The following is an 18095-nucleotide window of genomic DNA, read 5'->3' on the forward strand; positions in this document are numbered from 1 at the left end:
TTTGATTTTGAAATTGTCATATTAGTAAAAGGCAAGAGTTCGATTGGGATGAAAAGGGAATAAAAATAAGCATCTGCTTCTTATTACAATGATTAATATCTTTTGTTTTGAACATTGCTAAGCATATTTTCATTGAAAGCATATTTCATTAAAAATACTTGACTGAACTTAAAAATAATACCTATTAGAGCTATTGAAGGTAAAAGGGGAAGTAATTTTAAGTCTGCATTTGAAAACCGGAAATCTTTTCAGTATGTTCAGTCAAACTTACTATGTTTTGAGTCCTCAATGTATCTGGCTCTGCATGAGTTCTTTCAGTGCTATTGTGCTACGTGCATGGTCATAAATCTCTGCACTGCATTTCTTTTTTAGAGATGAGGCATTTGGCCATCTGCAATCCTTCAGGAGTTCAACTCAGTATCCACCCTCAGTGCACTCTCCTTACGTGATACACAACCAGGCTCCTTCTAAAATGTGGAAGTAGCTGTCACTTTTTTTCATAAGCATACAGCTAAAGGAGGTAGTGCTCACACGATGACATGAACGACTAGCAAGCAGAGCAATTACTCAGAACACGTAAGATAGACTGAGTTCCCCTGCTGGAGGTGATTCAGGTTGATTCCCATGAAAATATTGCCCTGAGTAGCTGTCACCCTCAGAAGGTGCCTGTAAACAGCTGTCTGCCATATATGAAGCAGATAAAAATCATAAACAACACTCTCCAAGGAATGCTCTGGCTACTAGAAAACAAGAATCTTGCTCCCTCTTTTTGGCTGAAATAACAATGAATAAGCTTTTTCGGTACAAACTTTTAATAAACACTTTCTAATTCTTGACCACCCAAAACTCAGTAGTGAGCCTCTACACGCAAGCTTACTTCTCTAAGTCTTGCTGCATGCCGGAAGCCCTAGCTGATCACTGACCACCACAGACTTTTCTTCTGCCAAGCCCTAGGTTCCAGTTCCACCCAGCCAGTGCAGCTTCAGTGGAGGCACACTCCTATTTCCTCTCAGGGCTCATCAAGAACATGCAGGGGGATTAGGTATTTGTTACAGTTTCTCAGTGGCACAGTTACTATTTTTGCCACACTCCTGAATAGTCTTCTAGTTACTCTTCATGCAAACCAGGTCAAAGTAAAAGGCAAACAGAAGAATTTGCATACAACTCCCAAAACAGACAGTCCTGTTAAATGAGAAACCATGTTAATTATATGTACCTTTAAGAATTTGGGGGGGGGGCTTACCCCCCAAAGAACACGGCCTGTTGTCAAACATGACCACCAGGATTCTGGTTTCTGTATGTATTACACCTGAAGGTGCACTTACTGGAAAGAAACCTCCTCTTTGTGGGCCATGCCAGCTTTTAGAGCCAATCTCTCCCTGAACATCCTAAACTGGACAAGACAGATTGGTGTCACAGGGAAATGTTGCATTTACTTAATCTGTGAGGCAGTTGTGCCACTCTTCTTTACTGAAACATATTGTGTTTTATTTTCTTGTAGATGCATACGTTTATTTTTTGGTTCAAATGTCAAGGTCAGTACCTGGCTGCTTGCCCCAGCAAGGGGTAAAATTCTCACTCTTTGGTGAATCTGAAGGATCACTTTAATCAAGGTCTGCATTTAATATTCATTTTGTATATGAACACACATACTTGATACAAATGTTTAATTGGGGTGAATGTATGTAGGTTGCTAGTGGCTTTTGATGATCACTGGACACAACAATAATTGACTACTTTGGGGTGACAACAGTTCGCTGGTGATTTACGTTCAACAACTCCCATCCAAGGATTCTTTAGCAAGTGCCCCTATTATAAGGATAGGTGTGAGGCAAAAGATGTGGTTTGAATGCCTCAACTAAAGGAGGAAATTAAACTGAGATCTCATGCATCCAGATGAATGCTTCATCAATTCCTTTAAAATTTGTTTAAGAACTTGCCTTGAAAACAAGATGCTGGGTTGTAGGTCAAAAATAAACCTCTGTAGTTCTGAACAACAGCCAGATTTAAAGCAGACCAGTGTTTTATTATATCTACTGACTGTGAAAGGCTCCCCACTTAATAGTTACTGATCATGTTTTTCAGCACTTATCTATAAATAGATTAAGATGGGATTCTTAACTATTGCAATGTCAGTTTTAGGTGTTTAACTCCCTTTTCTGGATCTAGTTCAAAAGCTTTCTCCTCATCCGAATCTCACTTCTAGAAAAGAGAATATTTAGCTATCAAAGGCATTTCACCACTTATTTTCATCAATTGGCAGAATGAGCTACCCAAGATTATCTTCCTTTCTGATTGCTCACAAGAGGAAAACAAGCTCAAGTAGGGAGACATCAGCGATGTGGAAGATTGTAAGTACTCCCACAATGTGTGGCAACCTAGAACAGCAATACAAGATTCTTTGTGATCAAGCTGAATGCTTGCATTATACAGAATTTGCTTTTTTTCTTTTGTAATGGTATTCTCAAGGCAGAAGAATGAAAAATTAATGGTTGAAAAACTTGGGAATGAAGAAATACAATGTTACATTGTCTGCCTCTCCTACCTGTTACTCCCCTTCTCACTGCTGTCAGTGATGCCTTGGGTATCCAGCATAACTGTGCAGTGAGTTCCAGTTGTTTATGTCTCTGTTATGCTGCTGACAACTCTAAAATTTACAGGTGACTGACAGCATTATATAAAGCCTCTGAGATTTTGAAATTGTACCTAAAGATATGGTATGGCTAGCAGAAATTGATTATGCAGACATAAAAAAGGGTCTGTCTGACATGGACATGGTTCTAAAGGGTTTGCAGTAAACAACTAATTTAAAAAAAGTGAAACAGGCTGTAGCTGATAAAGAAATCGTTAAATATTACAAAAGTGGATCTCTGCTAAGCTACTTATACTGTTATTTTCAAAACTAGTTTTCCTATTACAAATTAATAGCTATTTTAAGACATATATTTCAGGCTATCTTAAGCATAATCTTGGGACTGCGTGAGGTATTTTGTTTATATTTTCATAAATTCAAACTCCTCGTTGCCTTTGTCTTTTCTCAAAGGGTCACCTCTAAGACACCACATTGAATGGTTTTCTTCTATACATGTACATATCTTCCTTCTCTCTTTTCCTTTCTTTCATTCTTCAATGTCCTTCCTAATCATGCCACATTCTCATGTTTCCCAAAACAATTATGCATATTGATTTTAGCCAGTGTATGATACAAAACACACATCAGTATGATTAGAACCATTTAAAACTGATCTATATAATGAGTGCCAGCACATTATCTGCATTTCTTTTAAGATGGTAGCATTATTAGCTAAGCACAATTTCAATTCACTTCAGCTTGTCTATACTAGGGATTCATAGTACAGAAATTACTTCAGTTTTTTAACGAGTTAGGATTACATGGGAGAAAAGTGTATTTGTCTAACAGAGAAATTTACTTTTTTCTTCAGTTGTGCTATTTGCTATGTCAAAAATGTGTACAAAACACTCCTCGTTTAATAGAATCTATTACCAGTTCATCCAGTATGGTGTTAACATTTATGTTGCATAGAAGTTGTAAGAACCTTAAATATTAGAAATTAATTTGGAGAACTGTGTTTAAAATTGTAGTAGTTTTTCAGCATTTTTGCACAGGAAGATGAATGAAGTACAGGAAGAGATGAGAAAAGGGAGATTTAGGCATTCATAGCGTTATTTCTCCTCCACGCTTTGGGTTTTGTTTCTACGTCTGCAACCCCGCAGCCGCTTCCGTCGTCCCACCCTTGACACGCAGCAACTCGCGGCTCTGCTAGCACGGACGGGGCGAGCAATGGGAAAGGCGCTTCCTAGGTGCCGGTTCCAGCTCCCGTCGGCAGCAGTCAAGACAGGCAAGGCAGCGCCGCAGGGGAAGAGAGCTGAGGGCGGCTGAAGGCCCCCTTCTCCCCGCCCAGGAAAGCCTGAGAGCAACGTCTCCCGCTCCTTAAGGCAGGGGCGAGGGGCGCGACGACGGCAGGAGGTGGCGCCTGCCCCGCCGCAGCTGAACCTGCCTCGCAGGCAGGGTCAGCCCCCTCCCCCCCCCAAGCGCCGTGCGGGAATTAAACCGCTGCGTCTCGCCTCAGACAGCCCCGAGCGAAGGCGCTCCGCGACGCCAACGGCTCTAACGACCCTCGGCGGAGCGCGAGACCCGCCTCCGCCTCAGCACTAGGCGAGACCATCTCACGGCTGCGCGGGGGTGGGGGCGGAAGAGCCTTTCCACTCCCTAGAGAAGCTTGTTCTTTCTTCGGCCGGCAGCAGAAGGGGGACCACTGGGCAGTGGTACGCCCCTTCCCGCGGTGTGTGGGGGCTGGCGGGGGGGGGCTGTTGGACTCTCGCTAGGCTGCGCCCGCTTCCTCCATTTCCCCCTCTCCTCCTCGGCGAATGGGAGAGGCGAGGCCGCGCCCCCGCCCCGCCCCGCCCCGCGCGTGCGCGGCGACCGCAGAGGCGCAGTGTCAGAGGGGCTGGAGGAGATGGCGGAGCCGGGCGCGGAGCCGGGCCCGGGCCGGCCCGGAGCTGGTGCAGCGGCGGCAGCAGCGGCGGCGGCGGGAAGCAGCGAGCGGAGCGACGGCGGCGCGGGAGGGGAGGCCGCGTCCGTGTCCGCGTCGCCGCTGTCGCCCTCCCCCGGCGCGGCCGTTGGGGGCGAGGGCGGCGGCGCGAAGGCGCTGAGCGCGGCGGAGTACGCGCGGCGCGTGCACCAGTGGCTCTGGGACTCCTACTGCGGCTACGTGAGCTGGCAGAGCTGCCTGCCCGCCTTGCTCGCCGCTGCCGCCCCCGCGTACGCCGCGGGCCCCGGCCGCGCTTCCTCGCCGCCGCCTCCCTCCGCCGCCGCCGCCCCTCCGGGCCCCCCGCCGCCGGGGGCAGCCGCCGCCGCCGCCTACTACAGCCCCTTCTACCTCTTGGCTCCGGCGGCAGCGCACACGGCCACCGCCGGGCCGGCGCCCCGCGCCGCTGCCGCCGCCCCCGCTTGGCAGGCAGCGTCGGGCAGGTTGGCCCCGCTGCCCAGGGCCGCCCCCAGCAGCGCCGCCGGCTCCAGCGGCAGCGGCGCCCCCCGCGAGGCGGCGCGGCCGGCAGGTGAGAGCGAGCGGGCGGGTGGGCGGGCGGAGGGGGGATGTCCTTCTCCCCGGCCTCGCTTTTGGGGCTACTCCGGCGCACTGCTGGGAAACGGAGCCTCGAGGAGGAAGCGAGGGGGGCGGCAGCACCGTGGGGGGCGGCAGGCGTAGCCGTATGGCAGGCCTGCAGGTCTGTCATGCGAAAGACGACAGCCGAAATACCGAGTTTGCAGACTTGAGAGGGTTGACTTGTGCTTACGGCTTACTGCTTTCATATTTGTAAATCGTTTTAATGGATGTGAAAGAGTTTATTTTTTTCCAGTAAAACTTACATTTGTGTTGACAGGACCATAGCTGTGCATGAAGTGTCTAGCGCTTTAAATAGTCCGTTTGGATGATGAAAGCTAAACTGGTTTTCTCTCTTTAGCTTGGTGGACTCTCAGTGCTCAAAATCATTTAAATGAAACTGAAGCAGAGAGATTAAAATATGCTTACATGCTAGTGGCTGGGCCTCAAATGAACAAGAATCTGTTATGACTTTGACAGGTTTAGCAGCGCAGTAACCTTGCTTCTGTTAACATTTGCGCAAAAGTAAGACAAACTTTTGCTCAGATCACATCAGAAAGAAAAACTGGAACACAAACACTTCTTCACAAACTCTAGGAGTGCCTAGATGACATTCCATGAATGTTTTGTAGTACCTTGAGTAATTGCAGAATCCTGCTAGAGGACTTTGGAGAAAAGCCAGAGCTCCTTTCTCTGTCTAGGGCAAAGTACAGCATTACTGGTCTCTAACAGTATTTCTAAGCTCAGTGGCTGAGTGCGAGGGGAGAATTTTTTTGTTTCTTCTTTATTTAAAAGAAAGAGAGTCTGGTTCCCAAACTTGCCTTTTTGTTGTGGGTTTGAGCAGGTGTTGTTTCAACATGGATGTAACACAAAATAGATTTTTTTTGATTATGCCCTGATTTATACATTGCTTATGACCAGATGTTACCAGTCACTGGAAAAGATGATGTGGACCAAATTTAGACTGAAATAACTCTTGGATTTTTATCTAGCTCATTAGGAGCTAATGATGAAGGTAATTTAGAATATGAATAACCCTTCATTCTTCTGAATGTGGCTATTCTGCATGCTAAATATTGTTGTAATACCCAGTCTTTCAGAGGGAATTTTTTGTGTGATATAGTGATATGGTAGTATTATAAACAAGCACTATTTTTGCCGTGCTTTTGCTCCTAATTGCATAAGGATTTACCTGGAGCAACTATAGCTACTTCCCTTCTGCTGCAGATTATTGCTCACACAGCAGGGCTGGTAGTACAGGACGTGTATCCATTCCTAAGCCAGTCTAGTGTGTGTACATAAACTGAACTAAGTGATAGTTTGTTAATACTGCAGATCTTTTTTGAGGATGTCTAAAACAGAAATTAAACTGCTTCTTCCAGTTCAGTCTGTCTGCAGATGTTTGTCAGAGCACAAATAGCACTCTGGGTAGTACCAGGCCTTTGGTAGATTTAGTCATCAGGATTCAAAATGTTTGTTTCCCTCTCCTCTCTTGATTTCTCCTCCTTGCTTTAGTGTAGGAGATTACTGCTCTTATTCTGGGAATAGCAGGAAAAAAAAAGTGTGTTCAGGCCTCGACTGCCTTATTTTACTGTCTTTATTGCTAATTTAATGTAAGACTTTGAGGCATATTTCATTCAGCTGTACCTCCAATACAAAAAGAAACTCCCAGCGAAACAGTGAATTTCTGATGCCAAAAAATATCTTGAGCTTCTGCAACAGAAATCTGCCAGAGTTGAATGGGATGTCAAAAATTTCTTAATATATTATAAGTTTCTTAATATAACATAATCTGGATGCTGATTTTCATAGTCCCAAACACTTTCATTTCTTCCTTATGCAGTTATTGTTTCAATCTACCATATTCAGTTGAAACTCTGTGTCACTAACTTCAGTAAACATGCTCATTTTAAATAATTCAGTTGCTTTGTGTTCTCCACTGCTATGTGCTCAAGCGCGTAGCTTGTTGGGGAGACTGGCTCTGTTCCCTCTTGTCTTAGCTAAAGATTCTTTAATTAGTTTTGTGACAACTTGTTGACAATCAGAATTGAATTCACAGAAGTATTATTTATGTAAGAGCCGTGCTGTGTAGCAGTGTTGACTTACGAGTTGTCGATGAAACAGGTGTGAAATAGAGATGTAAAATGAGGTACATTAAATAAGAATTTGCTCTTAGTCAGTGATTTGCTTTACCCCTTTTTAAAAATTGCAGAGGTGTCAGGGGCTTTCAGATCCATATCCTTAGCTTGTGAGGCCAGGACTGGGAATATCAGGTTTACTGATTGAATTGTGGAAGCTTCTAAGCTTTTTAGAGATTAGAGAAAGAAGCCTTTTTCACTTTCTGTTTTCTGGGCTGCACACAAAGGGAAGGACAGACATTCTAAGAAACACTTAACAGAGCCAGTCACTGTTTTCCAGATGTTACATCTAGTACAGAGGTATTTTTAACTGAAATTTTGATGAAAACTGGTTTCATGTGGGTGGCTGTGTTTGTGCTATTTGGGAAATACAGAATGGCAAATGAGTCCAGATAAAATTCTTCTGTGACGCTATTCCTTGACATTTTTCTAAGGTATTCCTAAATGCTTTATTCATTTTAATCAACTGAAGAGGGGTTAGCAATAGAAGTGTGCACTTGTTTGTTTGCCCTGTCTGAGCTTGGCCAATTAAATTGGAAAACTGTTACATTTGCTGGCTGTCATTGTAGAACAGCATGCTGTGCTTTATTGTAATAAGTTGTCTGTAGGAATGTTTACTTCAAACATGGCTAATATTTTAATCTGATCGTGTTCATTGGTTGATGATTTGAGGCATGAAGTAAGCTGCATTTTTCTTTCAGAGAGCTGGTGTTTGGTACATTCTGAAGCCTGGTTGCAGAGGGACATTCAGAAACTAATAAAGAATTCTCTTCCTTAAAAAAAAGACTGTTGCTAGGTGATAAAAATGGAATTTAACAACCCGAATTTCTCACAGTGATCATCACTAAAGAAACTTTCTTTTTCTACTGCAGTCTTTCAATAAATTAATGAAATACAATCCTGCATGATTAACTTTAAGCAATATTTGTATCTTTGTAATGGTAGAGTTATAGCAGTGCACCCTGTAGCAGAGATGCAACTACATGAGAATATTTCTTTGTCTTATCCCCTTTCTCTATGAAAAGAAAAAGAAAAAAGCTCGAGTAAGACCTCTGTACTGCAACATACTAAAGATTTTATCCCCAGCTCTGTCTAAGAGTCGGAGGTTGATGACTGAACACCAAATGTAAATGATGGCATTGCAGCATTTGAGAACACAGGAACAGTACCAAACCCTGCAAAAGGAGTAATGATGTTAAGTTTGTAATACATGATGTTGTTCTGATCCTGAGCTTCCCACACAGTCAAAACTGTTCTACCAAAAACAGCAACCCAAAACACTACAAAGCCCCTCTCACATATCACCTCTCTACATGCACCTTTGCACAAAAGTATTCTTTTGTCCACCCCGGCTTTAAAAAATACGCTAATAATTTCTTCTGAAAGCTCATGGGGTGGGGTTTGTTGTTGTTTTGCTTTGCTTAAGTCTAAACTGCAGATGAACAGAACATGAGGAATGGAAAGGACTAGTATGCCATTTATTAAAGCTTTCCTCTGAAAAACATTCATTTGCTCAGGGCAGGGAAACGTAGGCACACTGCAGTATTCCTAGAGGAAAACTGAACAAGTCTGCCGTAGCTTAAAGGAAAAATAACAGTGCTGCTTTATTTATTTATTTATTTTTTAAAAAGAAGCAGCTATATGCTTTACACACTTTACAGCAAGCGTTTTTCATATCATAGAGCCTCAGTGGCACACCTACAAGGACCCAAGTGGAACACCAGAATACAAAATTTCTCTCTTACTGTTCTGGATGACAGAAAATGCAAAAGCACTGCAAATGGAACAGAATTCCCACTCTCACCCCTACAGTTTTAAACCCCTGAGGGTGACTTTTAAGAGAGTGGTCAAAGATTATGTCTGCAGTTTGAAACCATGAAGACAGGAAGGGGTCTTCTCTTCCCCAGCACATGGAGAGAGTTCTTGTTGAGAGGGTTTTTTTTTATCTGCCGGCCTTGTATAGACCACAGGGCTTGTTGTAACAGGCTGTGCAGCTGCAGCGGCAGAGGTCTTCAGAGAAGTAAAGCCTAGAAAAACAAACAGGAAGAGAGCTTACTGCTGAAGCAACACCTCACTACCTGTAACTAAGTTACTTATAATAGTAGATGGCATAAGTGTAAACCCAAGTGCCAGTGGTGGCAATGGTATAGTCTGATGAAGTGGAACAGGAAGCCCCAGGAAATCTTACCTAAAGAGATAAAATTTCATATGCTACACTGAAACATCACAGAACATTTAATTAAAGCTTCAGGTATGGCTGATACTTTAATCTGGTCTTGTTCGTTGTTTGATGATTTGAGACATAAAGTAGGCTATATTTTACTTCCAGAGATCTGGTATTTGGTAGGTTTTGAGGCCTAGTTGCAGAGGAAAATAAAAAAATATGATAGATTTAGGAAGTTTAATGAATCTTCCTTTCATCTGAACTCTCAGATTTACTGAAATCTGTTCTACTGGCAGCTGTTCTAAAGAATAGTTTTTATATTCTGCTCTTTCAAAGGAGCGGGCTTTTGCTGTAATTTTCATTACAAAGGGACTCTGAAATCTGAAATTTTACAATTTAATTTCAGAAGGTTTTTATAGCTCAATTTATAAAATTCAATCAGTTTTGAATCCTAAAGCACCTTTTTAATAAGATTTTCTTGCAAAACGTGGGCCGGGATGAAGATTTTAGAATGTTCCTTGCAGTGGCATTAATGCAAAATGTCTTTTAGAGAACAGTGTTTACTTTATTTTAGTACAATAAAATGTGGGATAATCTCAAATATTTCTTTTACAGGTCGTGAGTTCATTATCCCTTCGTTGGCGCACAGATTTATAGCAGAGATGGTGGATTTTTTTATTCTGTTCTTTATAAAGGCAACCATTGTTTTAAGCATCATGCACCTCAGTGGAATAAAGTAAGTTGAACAATTTAAAGTATTATTATATAAAGCTTTATGTTTTTTGAGGTGTGATTTTTGTCTATGTATGTGATATGATTAAGCATATGATGGTACTTCATAACTTTCAAATATGTGGAAAAAAGCATCACTTGGTTATCCTTTTGTAAAGTACCTTCTGATTTTGAGTGATCTGATGGAAACAAAGAACTTGCAGAAGTGTAGTTTCATAGGCTCATAATTTACTTATTTAGAATAGATTAGACTTGCACTCTCATTTTTTGGAAGATACTGCCAAGGTTCAAAAAAAAATTATCTTAAAAATCTCAAAGAAAGAACAATTGCCAAGTTAATTTATTCTAAAATAATTTTTAAAATTACTTTGTATCCTGCATGTAAAATATGTATATAGCTTTTAAATATGGCCTGATTGCTAGTAATGCTTTCATGCTTCAGTCTTTAATGGTGTAAGCTGAATTTATAAGAAAGTATGATTAAACATCATATGCATCAAGTATATATTATGTTGAAACAGCCTTCATTTCACACTTCTATCCTCTGATGTAATCACTCACCCCAAAGACTGTTTCCTTTTCATCTGTTTCTTTAACTACAGATATCTTATTCCCTAGCTAGTTTAGTTCCTCCACTTTGGATTGGTATAATGAAATATTACTTTCGTCTAATCAGGAGATCAGAGCTTGGTATAGTCAGTAATTCCATTATGTACAATTACATTCCAAAACACAAGTTTTCCACTAAGAGAACCTTCCAAATGTAAATTGATACTGCACAGATAACATTTTTCAGACAGAGGTTAAACTGCTGCTTGAAAGGTGTATGGAATAGGGTTAAGTCCAAAATAATAAATATGCCAGTGTAAAATATCAGTCTTTGTTGTTCAGATAAACATACAATTAAAATTCCAACCTCTTGGTTGTATTGAGGTGCCAAAACCTCCAACTGCAACATGGCAGCACATATCTCATTTTCAATAGACTAAAAATGATTCAAGCTGAAGTACTGGAAGGATGGGAGCAACTATGTCTGTATTGCTTCTTTAAAGTGTGAGGGTGATGTGAAAGGGAGGGAGTCTTTCTCTTTTTGAATTAATTTCCAGTATATTCAATATTACTACTTTGCAAGAGCCAAGAAGTTGCTTTGAAGTAAGAGTGCTCAGAAAAAGGTTATGTTCTTGCTTATGGGATATAGTGTACTTTAGGTTAGGCAGAGGAGTTGTCATGAAAAGACATGTACTTGTTAGTTTGAGAGAGAGACTTTAGGCAAAGGTTTTGTCACTGCTGAAGGAAAATAGTTTGCCATGCTGCACTATTTTCTCAGTTCTTTGATCCTTAAGTCTGACTATAGAGGAGGGCAAGTCGTGCAGATACAAATGGACCACTCTGAAGTAGGATTGCACATTTTTATTGCCTTTTAGAAAGGTTAGTGAAAAGTCGAAATACATGTTGGAAATATGTCCATTCCAGGTAGCAGATGTTAATGTTATATCTGTAATATATATCTGTAATATATCTGTGTAATATCTGAAAATATTACACACTTGACTCCAAATTTATTCTTTGCATAGCTTTGCTAGGGTGAACAGCTAACAGAGTACCGCACGTAATAGGATGCCTTCTGCTGAATGATCTGGGGAACTCATTGTTGCATGTTGAAGATGAAACAAAATTCTGTTTGTCTCATGATCTAGTGAAAGTGTGGGAGTTTACTTTTTGTTTACATGCTAAAAGCAGGCAAAGAATGATGATGGTTGAGGAGGACCTTTTAGAAAACTTGAGGTGATTTTGTCCTTCTAAGGCAAGGTGTTGGGGTGAGTAGCATTTGAAACTTGCTATGATGTGTTACTACTGCATGAAAACTGATGAATTAGTTCATACTGAAATTTTAGGGCTTGCACTAGCTGCTCATAAAGAGGTTCATCGGTGATACTAGAAAGCTGTAAATATTTCTCTCTTGAGTGTGAATTTTATCAAGAGACAGAAATCATTTTTTTTAACATAGTTCAATAAATTATGGATGTTCATAGAACTGTTGCTAGGCCAGAACATTTGGTGTAGTAGAGTAATTTTCAGCTTACAAGTCTTTGGGGTCTGAAGACTGTGTTTTCCACATTTGAAAGTTCAGTGAATTAGAAGCTGAGAGTTAGAATCTCACTTCTAATTTTAACAGAAGGTTACAAAAATTAACAGTTTTGAGATAGAAACTGTGAATAGTTATTCTTTGAACAGTTATGGTAGATCAGGCTGCTGATATAGTTAATGATTGCTTTGAATTCCCAGTTATGAGGAGTGGACATATTTACAACAGAAATTGCATCCTGTCAGGAGAGTATCTAATTCATCATTTCATCATCTTGTGTAGCACCTTTTGACTGCATGAATTGAAGCTCTCCTATGCATGCCATGGTGCCTGCCTTTGGAGAGTATGTTGAGCAGCAAATGAGACTGAAAGTGAAGAGCCCTGATCACGCGAAGGAGGAAAAAGTCTTCCCTTGCTTGTGTAGCAGTTAGAAGAGCATTTTCTCTTCTTTTTCCTTGAAAGGTCTTGCAGAAAAAGAGACTTGCATCCCCCTGCACTACATTTATATAGAGTTAGATGATCGCACACAAAATCTCTTATGTATCTCCCAAGAATTATGGGAATTTTCAGAACAGTTCTACAACTCTCTACCTGGGACATCGTATTGCAGAAGTGGTGATAAAGAATAAGTCGTTCTTAAGTGAAAAAGACTATAAACAAATTAGAAAACCTAGAGTGAAACCTAGCACAGTTAATTTTAATGATATGTTAAATATTAAGCCAAGCAGTTTTTGTTCTTTATTTATACTAGAACAGAAGAATTAGATTCTAGCACTAAAAGGATAACATCAGCACTATGACAAGAATCATATAAGTTTTATTTTTAAAGCTCAGTTTTTATTTTGTACAGGGACATCTCTAAATTTGCTATGCATTACATAATAGAAGAAATAGATGAAGATACATCCATGGAGGATCTTCAGAAAATGATGATAGTAGCTCTCATCTACAGATTGTTAGTCTGCTTCTATGAGGTAACTAGTCATAACCATTAACTTCTAAAACTAATTGTTGTCAGCTGTTGAATATCTATCTGATTTATTTATTTTTTCTTATCATTGGTCTATAAAATAAGTAGTTTTTACTGTATTTTGGTTTACTTGAAGTTGTATGACTTCTACGCAGCTTGATGAAAACCAAATTTGCTAGACCAATCAACAACAGTGTGCTGTAGAATTAAAACAGCTCTTTTTTCTTACAGATTATCTGTATTTGGGGAGCAGGTGGAGCAACCCCAGGGAAATTTTTGCTTGGACTGCGAGTTGTGACATGTGATACATCTGTACTTATTGCACCAAGTCGTGTATTAGTGATTCCGTCCTCTAATGTCAGTATGACAACGTAAGTGCTCTTAGCTCGGTTATGTTGCTGTCAGATTAATATTGTGGAAAGCACGTTATTTGAAAGGAAATACACTTTTACTTTGTTATTGGGCTTTGCAATTCTGTGATCTAAGAATAAAATACTAATTAATCATGGAAATATTCTTTAACACATTAGGTGGTAAAGTATCTCCTCTTAAATTTCTGCGATTGACTTCGTGCTGTACAACACTGAGGCACTAAACTGATGGCAAACTAACAACTAATCTAAGCACAAAAGTGAAAACAAGGCACTGAATATTTTATTCTCATTCTGCAGGTCTACAATACGAGCTTTGATCAAAAATTTTTCTATTGCTTCGTTTTTCCCTGCATTTATTACACTGCTGTTTTTTCAGCATAACAGAACAGCCTATGATATTGTAGCAGGAACTATTGTGGTAAAAAGAAATGGCATCAGATGATACCAAAGGATGACAGATTTCCAGACTGTTTTTGAACCCTTTTTCACTCCCCGTCCCTCCAAAAAAAGCAACAGAAAAGCAACCCAAACCTGAAATTGAGAAGACTGTCAAAATCTTCTGCCTAAATTAAATAGGAGCTGATTCAGAAGCGAAAGAAACTGTGTTGCTTCAGTGGGATACCAGCAACTACCTTGAAAGTATTGGACTTTTCATAAATGCCAAAGAAAGAAGTTTGAGAGAAACTATACTTGTTAAATCTGGAAGTATTACCCTTAGATTGACAAGAGGGAGACTGCATTAACTGCAAAGAAGATGCTTTTCTGTTCCTCAGTTTATGGAAAGTGGATACCTAGAAATACTCCAGCTTAAAAGAAATGCTGTTCCTACAATTTTCGGGTGTTAACAGGTAATTAGAAAATTAAGTTGTTTTTCAAGCAGTTGCCCAAGTCCTATAACAAACTCCGAGTGGGAGGGAACTGCAGTATTATACAGTAAGGCAAAACTACATCTAATCATGTTCATTAAATTGCCAAATGTGTAGAAAGAGAGATGAGCAGTGTTTATCATTTCCCTTAAGGTATTACAGCTTCATAGATCATACTCCTTCACTTTTCAGGTATTTTACGTGACAGGTTTTTTGCACAAGTATGTCTTAAGCAGTCATTTATTTCACGTGTCTGAGCTAATAAAGAGGTGAAATAGCAACTGTTTTTTCTGTGGGAAGGGTATGTTACACTGCAGTGTTAGTGAATTGGCGTGTATATAATTTTTGGAGCTATGAACAGTGCAGATCACGCTAATAAAAAGTAACTTTCCTGCTTCTCTTTCGAGTGAAAGTACTTGTCTATTATTTCTTGCATATAAGACCAAGCAAAACAATTGACTGACTTCCAGGAGCATGCAGAAAATATTAACCAGATTATGTGTTATGGGTGTAAATCTACAGACATACAAACACTGGTTACTTTCACTTTATATTCTATAATTCTGCCTAATTGTTTTTACATTCAGAATAATTAATTTAAATACTGAATAAAAAGTCTAATATTTTGCATGACGGCATAGCTTTGGTAATTTGTCATCATGTTAAGTTTTTTTGGAAAAAAAAAAGCATATGTGCAGCAATGTTGACATTTTATTAAAATTTGTATTCAGAATTCTTCTAGAAACCCAATTTTTGTCTGTTCCTGCCTTAGGTTTGTAACTGCTAGCCAGGGGGTTCAGTTCTTCTACAGTTTTAGGTTGACAGTAGAGATGATGGTTGTTGTATAGGATTTAAGTAATCTCTTTACTGCAGGTGACATGTTAGTATTCTGTAATATTTTAGTTTGATTAGTGGTGTTCTTAGGTTTAGCAAGACAATTGCTTCGTTTTCTTCTAGGGTATATGTTTTCTGATCTTCACTTGTAATGGTATTCTGCAAGAGTAGGTGTTTTTAGACCAGATTCACTGCTTTGTAGTAGGAGAATGACATCCTGTTGCTTACCTCTCACATGATCTTTCCATGATCACTTAGTCTTGCAAATGTACCAATATTACTGACTTATCTCTGAAATAAAAATGACCAAATAATAAAAGGCAGTTAAGAAAGTCTGAAAATCCTCTGGTAGTTGCTCCATGTAAGACCAATCCATGATGTGAGCGAATGAAGACATTCAGCTGAAAACACACAGAAGACATTAGCTAGCAGATGATGTCTCACACAGAATGGTAGAGGTGTTATTTATTGTTCCTTCAAAGGCTCTGTCTCTTAAGTATTGAAGCAAAAGCTGTCAGGGCAGTTCTGTAGGTGCTGTGAGACTCCCACAAAACACACCCCTAGTTTTTACCTTCCTGTCAAGTCTGGTTCATGATTTGAAAAGGTACCTCATTTCTACAAGAACACTTGCCTGTATTATGAACTGCAAAGCAGCAAACTTACCAAAAAAAAGTCTTCTGCAGCTGGATTGTTTAAAGAGCTTGTGCAACTATTTTAAGGTAGGTAGGTTATACAGGTCTTTCTCCCTTTACGGTCTGAAAGGGAAGTGGTGGTGCTTTCAGCTGTAATTGCAGCAAGTGACCATCCCTCAGCTATAAACTAAATACTGTGACTAAGTCTGACTATAATACCTGAACATCCTCCATCATGTTACTAAAAGTAACATCTGTTAAGAAACTGCTCTAACAGCTGTTAGATGATTCACTTGGAATCACACGTGCTTTCTGCTTCTCCGTTAGAATGCCAGTGAATATCAGTGAGACAGAGCTGCTTCTTCAGAAAGCTCTAAAAGTTAACTACGATTGTACCTAGACAGCTGAGATGCAGACAAGTGGTTCCAAGCAAGCATACAATGAAAACCCCTTCACTGGCAGAGACCCTAAAAAAATTTAAGATTCTCTACAACCAGCATCAAGCTCACTGACAAAAAGCAGAGGTTGTAAAAAAACATGCAACTTCGCCCAAGTAGAGTGCCTTGTCTTGTTCGATTACAGCTGCTAATGCCTTAATTTGGAGTTAAAACTGCCAGACAATATTTCATAGTTTTTATTGATGGCATTTATCCCATGGTTTAACATGTTAATTATACTGTAATAAACATGGCTTTAATATTAAACTTTTCCTTATTATCCAAAGTCACCACAGTCCATTTCAGTAAATATAAAAATATATACTTAATACTTTGTACAATACTGGTTTTTGGTCCAAACAAAAATGGATCAGAAAAGCCAATAAACTTATTTTAAGAATTCCCAATTTTAAAGATTTTCTAAATGGATTTAGGCAACTTTGAATAATGGGATTTACGTAATAAAATCTGAGACAATACTAAACAAAAATGGCTGTAACACACAAAATTAAAATTTCAATTTCACAGATTTGTTATGCCAAAAAAGTACATAGAGAAACAAAATTGTATTTACACATGTTCCATAATAAAATAACAAAGGCGAGACAGGTGATAAAGGGCTGTAAGAATGAAAATATAGAAATAGCATATAATTATTAAATGCAGAACTACAGATCTAACAAGTCCTTAGCATGGATTATCCTTTAATCAGTCTTCCTCTATCAGAAAATTTTAGTGAACAGTACACCCAAACTCACTCACTTCACACATACACCAGCACAAACTCAGCATAGAAATCATTCATTATCAACATTCTCTACTCTATACAGAATCCCTCACTGATATAATTACAATTTTGAGGCGTCAGTAAACGCAGATGAGCGCACATAGTGGTGCGGATGAAGAGGTATTGTACAAGCCATTCACTGTGCAGGCTATATTCACGTCTATAGCCAGACCATGCCAAGTCAGTGAAAGAAGTAAATTGCTGGATTCTAAAATAGTTTTGCTCGAGAATGGCCTTGTTGCCAACTCTACTCGTTACCAAAAAACTAAATGGAGGGAGGGAAGGAAAGGGCAGCAGAGTTTTATATTCCTTTAGGCAGATCTGACTTCAGCTAACCCAGCACGAGGTACAGTCCCAACAGTTGAACGATGGTGGGATGCAGGGCAGCAGCAGTTTTGAAAGTTGCTTTACCAGGACGATTACTTTCTACGTCTAACTGCAGTCTTTATCTTCCGACCAGAAACTGAAGATCCAGAGGCAGAGAAAATATTTTTCCCATTAGTCCTATCAAAAGAAATTAGCAGTTCAGAGTTTAGGACACTGTAGCTGAAAATTCAGTAGCACCACTGAGTAGTAAACATTCCAGAATGGCTGTACTAGTTATCGGATGGCAACAAATGGTAAATGCGAAACAGGAAGAGAGTTCCAGAAACAAAAAGCAATTACATCTGTCATGCAGAAGGTAAATAGCAGCATAAGGAATAAATATAGATTTTATTTTTCCACAATTAGAACATTTCACAAATGTTGATGTGTGGTATTTCTGAGAAGTAGGCTCCTTTAAAGGCAGCATTGGTTTGTTAGTCAAGCTAATACATCAAGGAAGGATGACAAATTTAGAAACGAATTCCAAGGTTCATCTGAATACCTCTGTATTTAACAGCAGGGAGAGGCTCACCACTGCCCAACTGTTATTACCCATAGCTCAAGTGAAATTCTGATATGGTCTCTT

General features: G+C 39.9%; 2 protein-coding genes across 6 annotated transcripts in view; one reads left to right on the plus strand and one right to left on the minus strand.

Moving 5' to 3' along the window:
• The first annotated feature begins 4433 nt into the window (after positions 1-4433).
• Positions 4434-14865, plus strand: FAM8A1 (family with sequence similarity 8 member A1). Its single transcript, XM_062569952.1, has 5 exons — positions 4434-5079; positions 10041-10161; positions 13094-13217; positions 13445-13584; positions 13885-14865. Exons 1-5 carry the CDS (start codon positions 4479-4481, stop codon positions 14027-14029), a joined length of 1131 nt encoding a protein of 376 aa, XP_062425936.1. The 5' UTR covers positions 4434-4478; the 3' UTR covers positions 14030-14865.
• A 1672-nt stretch (positions 14866-16537) lies between these two features.
• The window catches only part of NUP153 (nucleoporin 153), a 41381-nt gene continuing 39823 nt past the window's right edge, over positions 16538-18095 (minus strand). For all 5 annotated transcript variants that reach the window (XM_062569948.1, XM_062569949.1, XM_062569947.1 and 2 more), the window contains exon 22: positions 16538-17647. In XM_062569948.1, coding sequence (XP_062425932.1) covers positions 17563-17647 — 85 coding nt within the window. In that variant the 3' untranslated portion in view covers positions 16538-17562. The remainder of the gene's footprint in view (positions 17648-18095) is intronic.

The sequence above is a fragment of the Rhea pennata genome, chromosome 2 (assembly GCF_028389875.1).
Source record: "Rhea pennata isolate bPtePen1 chromosome 2, bPtePen1.pri, whole genome shotgun sequence".
NCBI lineage: Eukaryota > Metazoa > Chordata > Aves > Rheiformes > Rheidae > Rhea > Rhea pennata.

Bases quoted from the DNA above. Each gene is read 5' to 3' on its own strand.
- FAM8A1 (XM_062569952.1), top strand. From the start codon at position 4,479: ATGGCGGAGCCGGGCGCGGAGCCGGGCCCGGGCCGGCCCGGAGCTGGT. The intron at 10,162-13,093 runs GTAAGTTGAACA...TATTTTGTACAG, and splicing joins ATGCACCTCAGTGGAATAAA to GGACATCTCTAAATTTGCTA. The intron at 13,585-13,884 runs GTAAGTGCTCTT...CTCATTCTGCAG, and splicing joins TCTAATGTCAGTATGACAAC to GTCTACAATACGAGCTTTGA.